This window comes from Micromesistius poutassou, assembly GCF_964030765.1.
Source record: "Micromesistius poutassou genome assembly, chromosome: 7".
NCBI classification, from domain to species: domain Eukaryota; kingdom Metazoa; phylum Chordata; class Actinopteri; order Gadiformes; family Gadidae; genus Micromesistius; species Micromesistius poutassou.
In genome coordinates, this window is record NC_140277.1 from 2,866,627 (window position 1) to 2,879,729 (window position 13,103).

At 49.5% G+C, this 13,103-nt stretch overlaps 1 protein-coding gene across 1 annotated transcript in view; it reads right to left on the bottom strand.

The window, feature by feature from the left end:
- Positions 1 to 2,386: 2,386 nt before the first annotated feature.
- slx4ip (SLX4 interacting protein) overlaps positions 2,387 to 13,103 on the bottom strand; it is a 32,951-nt gene continuing 22,234 nt past the window's right edge. Inside the window, exons 6-8 of the mRNA XM_084471047.1 lie at positions 11,954 to 12,042; positions 3,864 to 3,970; positions 2,387 to 3,722 (exon numbers count right to left, since the gene is read on the bottom strand). Coding sequence (XP_084327173.1) covers positions 2,615 to 3,722; positions 3,864 to 3,970; positions 11,954 to 12,042 — 1,304 coding nt within the window. The 3' untranslated portion in view covers positions 2,387 to 2,614. The remainder of the gene's footprint in view (positions 3,723 to 3,863; positions 3,971 to 11,953; positions 12,043 to 13,103) is intronic.

Sequence of the window (13,103 nt, forward strand, 5' to 3'; positions counted from 1 at the left end):
TTTTGTCTTCCTTATCGTTTCCATGTTTGACATTTCATTCATAGTTTTTTTTTCCTTATTTTTTTTTTTACGCGCAAGGGCCTCTCTCTACTACGAGTGACGTAAGCGGAGTGACAGGAGCTGCTCAGAGGGATGGCTGTGGTGACTGCAGAGGTGGCAGACATATTGCTTGCCCCCCCCCCCCCCCCCCCCCCCCCCCGCCAACCAGAAAACGAAACGAAAAACCCTCCCCCCCCCCCCCCCCCCCCCCCCCCCCCCCCCCCCCACCACCCCCCGCCCCGACCTTGCGAACAAAAATCCATTAGCAGCTTACAATAGTTAACCTTAGGACCTTTGTGGCCAATGTCGAAAATTTGCTGACACAAAGTGAAAATTGCAAAACGACACACCCCAACTCTTTTCTGCCTCATTGGAAGAGTAGGAAAGGGTTGGGAAAATTCGGATCCAATACACTGCCTTGCTCTATGGGAGGTCTGTGCTTTCTGTGCACACATTCTTTTTTTTTTTTTAGTTTTTTTAAAGTAAGGCTCTTAAAAGACAAACATGTTTTATCTCATCCGTTAACCCTATGAGATCATGGCAAAAATTTTGTCCTTTAGTTTTTTTGTTTTCTTTGACTCTTGTGTTACGAATTTGAGGAGTATTTGTGTTGATCTGGCAATATATTTTTGAAAAAGTCATATTTATTAAATATTTTGTATGAAAAGAGAATTAAAGTGTCTGTTCTGGAGATTGAGTGAGAGTCTGTCTCCCATGCTTAGCGTCTAAACATGTCTCGACATTGCAACAAGGTTTTCCTCAGTCGCCGAAATCGCTGTGGGAACGGCGGCCTGCAGGAACTTCAGACCCAGAGAAGAACCCTCTGTCTAAATGTGTTTACAACTAATTGCGTTGCAGCAAAACAAGCTCCGCATTAATCTTCTGACTGCCAGAGACGAGACATTGTGACAAAAATACCCTTGCTCCTCATGATCCGCCAGACAATGGCGGTCTTGTTGCGCCCCGCTCGACCAGTTGGGCAGAGGAAAAACGAATCTCTCTCTCCCATGCTGCACAACCTGAGAAACCTCGGGTCTAAACGTGTCGTCCAACCAGGTTTCACAGCGTCGGCGACCGCGGGATCGCTTTAAAGGGATTACCACTTAATGCGACAGATTAACGACACCTTCCAGAATGGCTCGGAACACGTTAGGAGTTAAAACACCGGGATCACTTAGCGATAATCCACCATCTTGTCTCTTCCTTGATCAGGATGATGCAGTCGGATCAAGGGACCTCTGGGAAGGGGCCGCGAAGCTGCCGCGCTCGGGTTACACCGGCCTGCCACTTCACTTGAAGCACCGTGGAGCTAATGCACTACAGGGGCCTTTCCTTAACGGTGTCAGGAAGATTTTGCACTCTAGGCCTAGCGGTATTGTGTACCAAGGGTTGCTGTAAACAAATGGCAACGGTATGGGGATCCAGAAAGTCTCAGGGAATCCTTTTAGATGGAAAAACGTAATTATTCAAAACCTTGCAAAAATATTTTCCGTAAAAGAAATACCAAATGTATTGAAAAAAATGTTCACAGGCCCGCCGGGATGACTCATCTAGTGGAACGTCTTAGGTCTTGACTGGAGGCCCCCAGCCAGGACTGAAGTATGCCTTTCTGGCCCCTAGCGGTCCAATGTAGGATATCTTCCTGTGTATCCTTCCATGGGAGCATGGGTTCGCCTATGGAGTCAGTGGCTGTACCAAGGGCTACACCTTAACATCCAGCAGCAGAGCCATCCAGCCATTACCACAAAAACCCCAACTATTCCTTCGCTGCAACTCGCATTTTTGCTGTATTTTCTCGCAAAAAGGTTTCACGTTCTGCCGTTTAAAAAGATCCCCTCGCTCAAGAGTAGAAATAGTACATGAATAAATAAACCACGAAATACAAAAAGGATCGACACAATCCCTGAAAAACAAAGCGGGGTGATGAAGTAAAAAGTGGAAACAGGAATCCTTCTCCCACCACAACGTCAGCGAGGAAACTGGCGGCTTTTCAGACGCGTAGGAGCCAGTGTTTCAGGCGAGGAGCCATGACGCACTGCAGTGGCTCCTGCCTGTCTGTAAACCCCCATCTTTAACACAAAACCAAATACAAACTCCAATTAAAGGTTTTTATTCACTTTAATTCGTAAGCCCCTTCCTGACCACCGCTACATCTGGGTGGAGACAAGAAGCCGTTTCAACTATTTGACAAAAAGGCAAAACTCAGTCACGTATCGATATCCACAAGATGTTTAGCATTTTATTTGTCTGTTTGTGTGTGAGTGCATGTCTGGTTAAGTGTAGGGGCTGGAATGTGAGGAGGGGAGTGTGTCAAATATGTGCGTGTGTACGTGCATAAGAACAGTGATTAGAACAACATGGGAATAAGTGTGTCTGCATGTGTGTCTAAGTAAGTGGGTTCGGCACAAAGCACATGTGTAACGAAAACAAAAATGTAATTATGTCAAGTGTGTGTAGGCTGTGAGAGTTTAGATGTGTGTACACACACACACACACGGTGGAGATAACATCTAACCTGACACCATGTTAACTGCCACAACATACAGAATCAATCAGCGATCCTGTAACCCCACACTCAGGTCCTCTTCAGCCGTCGCAGTCTGGACGTTCGGGGCACATTCTCTCTCCCCTGCTCCCCCCGGAGCGTGGGTCTGGAACTAATAGTGGGGCCCGGGGACACGGGCCTGACAGATAGGCCCCTCAGACTTGCGGCCGGCCTGTTTTGGTCTGTCTGCTCCGTGCCGTTGCTGGTAAGGGGGAGCCTGGAGGTCGGTTTCCCTGGAGTAAGCAGCTCCGCTTCCCCTGTGGTTTCTTCGCTGCGCGCGGAGCCCGGGGAAGCCGTAGACGCTGCCTTGGCTTCCACCGCGGGAGGGGGGGGTGACGGCGGCGGGGGACACGGAGGAGGGAGCAGAGGAGGAGGCGGGAGATGATGGTCACGACTTGAGGTCTGGGAGGAGCCGGCGATGGCGAGCTGCGGTGGTGGAGACACACCTGGAGAGGCTCCAAGACACGTCCTCTTGGCGGTGGGCGTGAGGGGCTCCCCGGTGACGCTGCCGGCCTTGGCCCGTTTGCCGCCTCGGGTCTTCTGAGCTGGCTTCTGCTGGGAGGAGGAGAAGGAGACGGGGGCGCCGTGGGGTCTGGCCCGGGGCTCCTGCTGAGAGGGAGCGTTCCTCCTCTTCCTACTCCGCCTCTCCTCCACCTGGACCCGGGGGTCCACTGGGGAGGTGAGGCGGGTACGCTGCTCTAGGATGGAGATCTCTGCAGGACTGGAGACCTTCTCCTGAGGGACTGATTCAGGCTGGGCCGGCCCAGGACGCTCTACAAGCCCGGGGTGATGACCAGGGCCAGGGCGCTCTACCACCTCAGAGTTCCCACCAACTTCAGGGTGCTGTCCAGGGCGCTCTAGTACCCCAGGGTGCTCTACCACCTCAGGACATCCTCTCACCTCAGGGTTCCTGCCCACCTCAGGGTGCTGTCCCACCCCAGAATGTCCTCCCACATCAGGGTGCTGTCCAGGGCCACCTTCCACCTGAGGGTGCTCTACCACTGTGGGGGGCTTCCCAGGGCCAGGGTCCTCCATCTCCCCAGGATTCCCGCCCTGGCCTTCAGCGGTATCTCCTGTGTGAACCGTCCCCCACCTCCCCGTACCAGGGGTCTCTCTTCTGACACCAGCGTGTCTGGCCCTGAAAGAGAAACACGACAACACCAATGAGAAGAGCTTGAAGAAGGACCTACTAGTCTGTGACCCGATGCACATGCTTCCACTCGGACCGGTGGGGTGGGGGGGGGGGAGGGGGGGGGTTCTGCATTAGATCATTGCTCACATCTTTTGAAGTGCGCTCCTCTTTGTTTTCACGGAGCTGTTGAGGGGCTCTTGGGTTCCTCCCACTCTGGAAAAATACTCTGAGCGGCTTTGTTCGCCCCGTTCGGTCTGGAGAGGACGAGCACAGAATCAGTGTCAACAAAAAAATATTATTCCTGGCGGCCGCCGAGAAAGGTCTTGGCGCTGCAGTGGCCTTGTGTCATCGTCTTGGCTGCGGAGCCCAGAGTGCCACATTACTTGTAATACGACTTAATCTCAGAGAGAAGAAATATAACCGGCAAGATGATAACAATTATAGAATAACAAAGTACGACTGAGAGCCAGGGAACGGCTGGCTCTCAGCCACCTCCCTTTTCAATGACCGGCTACAGCATAGCTGCTCTTGCCCCCGAGTCCACGTCGCAAACCGAGCTACGTTACATGAACCGAGCTGCGCAGTTTAACCACTACACCGAGGCTACGATGAATTACACTGAAATACTTGGGTTCCGTCCTGTCTCCAAAGTCATGCAGCGACACCCCGCCTCTGGCAACAGAGGAGGAATCCTCTGCATGACTGACGTCGCTCTAGAACACCACTTCAAAGCCTCACAAGGGAACCGATCTCCAGACCATCCAGGGAAGGCTCTGTGCCTCAACACTCTCTGCTCTGGGAGTCTGAGAGGGATGTTGGCTCTTGGGGGGAAAAAGTTGCTGTTGACAAGTGAAAACTAAGATTAAGGAATGCACAACGACACATACGTAGTCAATGCAGGGGAAAGGACGCGTAGAAAGAAGGAAGGGGGACTCCATAATAACCACAAATGTAAAGGAGAGTAGGTGTGTGTGTGTGTGTGTGTGTGTGTGTGTGTGTGTGTGTGTGTGTGCGTATATAAACAGTGTTTGTATCCCTGGTCACTGTCATGGAAAGCACTGTTTTAGGTTAACTTTCCCAGTTAAAAGAGGCTAAAAGTTCACTAGACAGACACACATACTTTGAAGTCCCGTTAATATTGGGCCGGCCGGCCTCTGGAGCAGAACAGAGTTAGATTGGATCCCACCAATGTGTGCCTTCAACAGGCCACTAATAAAAGGTTAATCATGTCTCCTTCACTTGGCTGAACCCAAACAGACCGGGGCCTGAACACAGGGGAAGGCCTGCGTTTGTGTGCAAGTGCGTGTGTTTGCACATGCAAGTGTGTGTGTGTGTGTGTGTGTGTGTTTGTGTGTGTGTGTTAAGTAAAGCAAATGCAAATAAGCAGCTATAAAAGCCAATTAGGACTATAATGACGGAACTTAATGAGCACCAGTAAGCTTGGCAAATCAATATAATCCAGTAGCTTAACACTGTGGGAATAGGCTGTTACGGCTGCTATTTCTGTACTCTGGTAACACATTATCGTGTATTTACCAATTCCTACTCAACCGTCCTAACAGACTACTTATATAATAAACAATATGACTGGTAAACTTTACAAACGTCCAGCTCCCGTTACCAGTGCGGCCAGAGCAGTTAGTCCCATATGATGCTGATTAGGCAAAATAATATATCCTTTTGAATTATTTATGACAATACATCAGCACGTTTACAAGGAGCCTGAAGGAAGCGAATGACCCCCGCTCAAAGGCCAAGTTGGGTTACTGTGGCTTGGCAATGGGTGTGTGAACCCCGGGCCAGTACATCAACATGATCTGCAGAACGGAGGAATGGGCGGAGAGAGAGAGAGCGAGAGAGAGAGGCAGAGAGACAGAGAATAAGAGCGAAACTGAGGCTCAGTAAGAGGGCGAGAGAGAGAAAATGAGGGAGTAAGAGGGTGAGAGAGTGAAAGTGAGAGAGAGAAAGCGAGAAAGAGAGAGAGAACGAGAGAACGAGAGAACGAGAGAGAGAGAACGAGAGAACGATAGAGAGAGAGAGAGAGGGCGGGGGGGTTCAGCGTGCCCACAAACACAAGAATCCTTAACACAGGAAGTGTTCCACAGCCTCTCCTTTGTGTGGCAATGGAATCAATGTCAAGAGTGTGGGCTGAATGATCTGTCTCAACTCTGTCTCTTTCCTTACCCTTTCCCTAGCTCCCTCTCTCTCTCGTTTGAGAGAGACACACACACACTCACACACACACACACACCCACCCACCCTTTGTGGGTGCAATCATTAGCATGGTAATGGCCTGTATGTTTGTGAATATGAACTTCAAAGAAGAACCCGACAGCAGAAGAACATTAGGTTGCACTAACAGTTCCTGGCCGGTTCCTGTGCGCATTTCATCACAACACTGAGATGAGGAGAGGGGAGCAGAGGGAAAACAACCATCCATCTGTTTATTTTCCTTCTGCTCCACAACAAAGAGACGGAGCGAGAGGGACATAAAGAGACAGAGAGAGAGAGAAAGAGAGAAGAGAGAGACAGACAGACAGAGAGACAGAGAAAGATCATCTATGAAATGGCTGTGGGAACTGGCCGGCAGGTAAAGTGTGGGAACCGAGGTGGCCTCAGTGGTGTGGTGCAGTGGTGGCCTGTGGTGGTGTCGCCATGGCGATGGTGAATAAGAGTGGGCGGAGCCAAGGGGGCTGGTGGTGAATACAAACCCTGAGCCACCGCCGCAACCGCGTCTCCTTCGGCAACCACTCTTTAACCCCTCTCCTCCCTCCCTCGCTGTCTCCCCCCTCTCCCCCTACCCCACCCCACCCCAGACCCGGCCACCGCCAGCCAGTCTGCAGTCTACTCGCCCCCACACGGGGCTGTGAAACAGCTCTCGTGATGCAACACGTACAGTAGTCTAACCGTGCCCTCCTCCCCGGGCATTCAAACAACATCACGCCGACACACCGGAGACACCCCGGCGAGCACATCTGGACGTCAAATTATAAGGATAACGCTGGGAAATAAGGAATCGGTACTTCTTACAGCACATTGTTTATTCTCCTCTTATACGGCCAGAGATTAAGGGGTCGGTAAAAAATGATCTTCAGATCATATCGGGTTATCTTTCTTTCTAATGCTGCTGCTCTTTAACGTAATAGGGCGGCTCGGGCCTAATAGACCTTGACAGCATGGCACCGTTGAGGAGAGCTCTTGGCGTTCCTGGTTTTGGCTTTGGATACTTAACCTCTTCTCAGAATCTGAACAGTATGTACTTAAGTGTGGGCATATATTTGAGATAAGTAGTCTCCATGTCTACTCCTATATCCACCAGAATTATCCAACGTGTTGAAGAATCAAACGTACGTTCGTCGTTGCCTGCAGTCTGCTAGGGGCATGTTGGCCCCCAGCCTGGTTAGTTGGTTTACATGTCTGGCGTGGGCTCAAGCCACATTCGGACGATAATATTAGTTTCGCTGGGGGAGCTGTGGTCAATTGTATACAAGTGGTTGAGCGGTTATTGGTCGCTGGTGGTCTCACAGGATCAGACTGCATCCACAATCTCATCCCTGTCCCCAAACCCAAAGGAAATAAAATGGGGTATTTGTATTTTTATTGTCACTCTACCATGGGCATCTTAAAATGGTGCAACTGGGTATTTGTCTATTAGTGGTGCGCTATATTGGTTTTCTTTGGAAGGCATTGCAGGAGTTAATATACACTTTTACTATGAAAGTGTGTGTGATAAAAGAGAAACCCTGGAAAACATCCAGGTTCGTTCCATGAAGAAAAAAACTGGCAGACACTTAAGGTTTACCACAGATGAGATATGAACACATGTTATTCTATACAACCCCCCCTGCACACAAACCCACACCATCTGAACAGGGCTTGAAATGTTCCTTGATTGCATGAAGCTAAATCAAGAAGAAGAAGAAGCCATCCTACCTACCATTAGGACTTGCTGGATTTTCAAGTTTTGTAAATGGAATATTAAGTACTTAATTCCTGTATTTGGATTCTTGAGTTATTAAACCTAAGCTTAAGCACAATAGATACACACACGTTTAGTCATTTTACTGTCGGCACTTGCCCTCGTAAAAGGGCAAAAAACGCAAATATCTCTACGCTCCACACACGCCCACAGCAGAAACGAGCGCTATTTGTCTAAGCTCACCGCATCGCCCATGCAACAAAGCCCACAGACATGTAGGGGCACATACTGCTATAAAGAGGAGGAGTGTTATTATCCCTCACAATGAGAAAGTCCTGGCCCCGCCCTGGCTCCATCTATAAGCACCGAGACCGGCCAGCCCTGTAACTTTGCCCCCTCATGCTAAGTACAGCAACCAGGGTGTCAGGTAATAGAGTATAAAGGGAGTCTGAAGTACTGTGTACAGCCATCCATCACATTTTTCAATCTAGACACACACCAGACAGGGAATTTGTTTTATTTGCACGGTAATTTGAAAAGTAACCCAACACAACTATGTCTGGTGGCGGTGCCCAGCTTATTCAAATCCCTTTGTGACTGATCGGCTCATATCGGTGGATTCCAGTGTCTTTGCTGCTTGTGTTTGCAGTTTAATTGTGCTGTAGAGTTTCTTCTTAACACCGCAAAAACTGAACCGGGGGTGGAAGAGAGAAACGAGTAAAGATGTATTTTCTTCGGGGCCATTTTGAGTGAGCTGTTGCCGTGCTGTGGTAAACTGTTGTAGCAGCAGAGGCGTGCTGAGGTCATGAGCAAAAACAGAGTGTTCCAGGTGCCAGAGGGGGAGAGGGAAGTCAGGGTTGCAGCAAGGGAAGGGGGGACAGAATCACATCTGCTCTGCCTTTGATCCAGCCTTCTGCAGCCCAGCAGGGCCCTCACCTTGGCTGCCCACTCTACGCCCTACTACAAAACAACAGCCACAGTCTTTTCCCAACCCCCCCCCCCCCCCTCTCCCTCTTGTGCTGACTCATGAAAGGGGGCGGGTGCATCTCTTTATAAGTCCCTCACACGCTTTAAATGTCAATCGAAATACAAATAGGCTACATTGGGCGCACGGTCCAAAAGAGCTGCCTTTTGCTTTTCATTAGCTGGTTCTCACAGCATCATGCAAACAGTCCAACTATGAAGATTTGCCTTTCAAAAGGCTCTGTGCTGGCTGCTCTGAGTTTTACTGTAAATCCACGACATCCGCAGCCCTGAAGCAGGGCTCAGGATGTCACTAAACTGTACGCACACAATGCGAGAGCTGTTGGGCATGACAGATAAAGAGCTGCATGACTTTAAGAGCCGACTTTCACTGGACTGGGCAAAAGAAGAACCATGATGTCACCCTGGTTCCCTCACACCGTAACCCCCTGACCTTATGAAAAGTGCTAATTTGGTGAGTCTACGTTTCCACTGTGGTCTATGGATTTTGTTCAACAAATTACACACACACACCAAAAAAGTTAGAAAACAAGACATTTTTTTGGTCGGAGCCGGGCAAGGAGCAGCAATGGGCTCGCAATGTCAACAGCCATGGACTCAAAGACCCCCTCTTAAACTGTTGATTACTTCTGACATACATATTCAACGGACTCATTATCCAGATATTAGCCCACTGACAAACAGTTGTGAGTCAATCAGTCTTTTTGTTTTGTTCATTCATGACGTTCAGCTTTCAGACTTTCCTGGCAACGAGCAAAATCAACGAGCAAAAAAAAATACAAAATCTGACAAATGAGTGGAGGAAGTAAACAAATAATTATTTCTGTCATCCGAAATACTTTGAGTCTTGCCGTCTGGTATCTTTCCTCTGCAGACCGCAGCAGTGTGGAGGCTGGGCTGGCTATAGCCCTGCCACAGCACTCCCACCCCTCCAAATCCCTCTGCTCGCGCTGAGCGAGCCCGGAGAACCACATCCTGAGAGGAGGAACGCAATCGACAGCGGTGCCTCCTTGAACTGGAAAACTCAGTTACACCATCTGAACTCTTCACTGACGACTGCGCCGCTCCACTCAGAATATTACAATCGATGCTTTCATTGGACGCCAAATGGTGGATGGAGACTGCGGAGGACTTTCAAAGGGAAACAATAGCAAAAAGCCTCCATAGAAAAACAGAGGGCCACTGATCACGGGATGTGATGGGAGCGATGTCTGCCCTTGATCTCGGTGCCAAGGTGAGAGGCTCCACCATACTTTCCCAGAATACTCCTGGGAGGGAGTGGGTTTAGCCGAGCACTGGTCAACAGATACTTGCCCTTCACATGAATGGAGAGGGAAAAAAAACAAGAGAGCTGCAGTCTAAAGACCCATGACTTGGACATTAGTGCAACATGATATACACATTAAGAGGGGGAAAACACCCAGCGCCCCTCCACCTGAATCCAATCAATCATGGCGCATGATGCCGGACTGCAGACAATCATATCAACAGCCCAGACAAGAATGTACACGTAAACAGGAAGGACAGTTTGTAGGACTGAAGTGACACCGTAAACACTTTGCTTAACAAGCTATATTAGATTTTTAATCACATTAGAAGTGATCCATAAACAAATGCATGGTCAGATGATTAGATGCATGCTTCAATCGATTAGATGTCTGAATTGAAGTTGTAATGTGTAACATCACAACTTGCTCGAAACTTACAGTCAATGCCGATCGATTCAGTTATTTCAATAATGTTATCATTAAAATCCCATCCTATAAAACAGAATTCTGGCCAGCCCGCACCTCTCTTTGTTTGCAGGAATGGTGCTACGGACACTCCCTAGCCCCGCCCACTCACGCCACCCAGCCAGCCGCATTACGCTAGTTAGCGTCACACGGCTGCACGGCCAGAGGTTTTATTTTTTTATCTGAAAGTCTCCGGCATACATTCTGGCAGGCGCTCAACCTTACGCAACTTACGCAACCTAAACGGAGCTAACAGACCCACTCTGACGGATCTCTGCAGTTGTTCTTTTTATTATTACAATTCTAAGCTGCCCCCCCACCCATTCCATCCCGAATGGAAACAAATGAAATCACATTTATTTCACATTGTTACTTTTTATTGCTTCCATTTTTCACGCCACACGAGCGAAAAAATGTGAGATGTGAGATGTGAGATGATTGAAAATGTGACCCACCCACCCCCCGCCCCCCTTCCTCCTCCGTTTACATGCAGTCTGAACACAGCCTCTGACTGCACTGCTGGGCTGACAAGGCAGAATGTTCCCCCTTCCAGTGTGCAAGCGTATCTCCTGGCCGGCGCAGGGGGAGCGCTGGGGGAGCAGTGGGAGGCCTTCTTAAAGGGAAAATAACTTGCACATTTGATGTAATTTTAGATACGTCTGCCTGTTAAAGCCGTCCGCCATTCCCGCTAGGCCCGGGGAGCCAGGGCCTCTGTTGTCTTTAGAGACAAAAGGGGTTTCCGCCTTACCATGTGGAAACTATTCCGGGATGTTTTCCAAATAAGAAATCATTTGTTTTGTTTGTTTGTTTTTCCTGTGCATGTGGCCGGCATTACTGGAACCAAAACACTCAATCGAAATGCATTTTCCAGTTCCGTAAAGAAAAAGAAAAAATACAATATATGCACAAACCTGAACTGTGCAAACGTTGGGCGTAAGTTTCTCAAATCATCAAGTTCCACGCTGGCTGGACGAAGTTTATTATTGTGTAAGCAGATCCCCCGAGATAACACAAGAAGCTTATTTTGCTGACGAGAAGACGTCCTTGTCCTCAAATGTAACGTTGTGCAACCATCCTTGAATCCACGGTTTATTGTCTTTCACTGGTTCACACATCAAATAAAGATAACAACTCCTCCGGAGGAGCGCTTGGTGCCCTCTAACGACCCACTTGATTATTAATTTGCTTACTTATTAAACCCCAGTGAGAGTACCAGGGGCCACACTCCCATGGCGGCGGCGGCAGTGAAACGCAGACGACTCCCGGGGGGGGCCCTAGCTAATCCCTGGCTCTCCCAGCGATACCTTGGCTTCAGAGCCTTCTTCCCCCCTGCTTTTCCCCATGGCTGGGTTCAGGGGGCTTAGCCGCGCGTCATGCCCAGCAGGATGGGAGACCACCGTGTGTAAACAGGTCTAGCGTATATAACGTTGGTGTGGGGGGGGGTTTCGTACAACTTGGCGCGCGGCGTCTCCGTAATAACACACAGAAACCGTGCGGCCGGGTGTGTTTTGGGTTTTTTTTTTCTTTCCCTCTCGCTCTCTCTCTCTCTCTCTATACCAGGCGACTAAAAGAGGAAACGCCGGAGTATAAACAGCACTCACCGCCGCCTGGCTCGGGTTACCGGGCCGCGCCGAGGCATCCTCCGGACGGCTCACACACACCACGCCGCGCTCAGGAAACACACGCAGCTCTGCGGGCCGGGGAGGAGACACAAGACAGAGAGCAAAGCAGGGCTGGTTAATAAGTGCGGGCTCAGACTCCAGGAAGGGGGGTCCGACTTAAGACAGGCAAGGCGGGCGGGTGGGGGGGGGGGGGGTAGTTTTGCGGTGGAGGTTAGTGAGGCCATCGAATGAGCTCCAAGTCTTTACTAGACCTCAGACCGAGGAGAAGATGACAGTTTACAGACCGTTGGCGGCCTTTATGAGCCACGTGAACGGCGTGAATTATTGCAACGTTTTTGACGTTCGACAAAAATGGCCTCACAGGAAGCGATTCCGATGTTTTATCTGCTCCGGGGGTAGGACCGTAGAAGCACTAGGAACTATTTTTATTTTTATATCGTTCACGTCGGCAGCTTGATAATCTATTAGCGGAATAAATCCTTTTTCAGATGAACTAGTCCATATAATAAAAACATAACTTAACTACCCGATGACTGACTGAGATTTGTGACATTGAGAATTGGAACGGCTAATAACATCGTGTGTGGCCCCGATCGTTTCTCTCTAAATATTTGGTTGCCCCAATGTTGTTGTTACGTTGACACATAAATATTTACTAGCGTGAAACACCAGAGCCAAAAAGAGTGTTTTATTTAAGTTGAATTACAAATGGAACATTTATAATTATTTACAGTAGTTGACCGTGTGTCACTTAAAGCGAGGGGGACCTGCTCGCCGAGGTCAAGACCACAGCTCGCAGCAGGTCCGAGCGCTTGAACATCAACATCTCGTGAGAGCAGGAATTAACACCGTCAGGAAGGGGATCACCTTGGGCTCCGGAATAAGGTGGCCTAGGGTCAGTGGCTGTAGATGGACCGGAGAGATGGATTACTGCCCTCTGTAGACCATGGATCCGTCACGCCCCCCCCCCTTACAGAATCACTACACTGGAGAATCACTTAATGGTTGTCTGCTCGCTCCACAACACCCGAGCAGGTAAGGACAGGACGTGGAAATGACAAGGGGGAAGGGAGGTAAACATTCTGACCGTTGCGAGATCAGACAGCACTTTCTTGTGTGAGATGTGGCT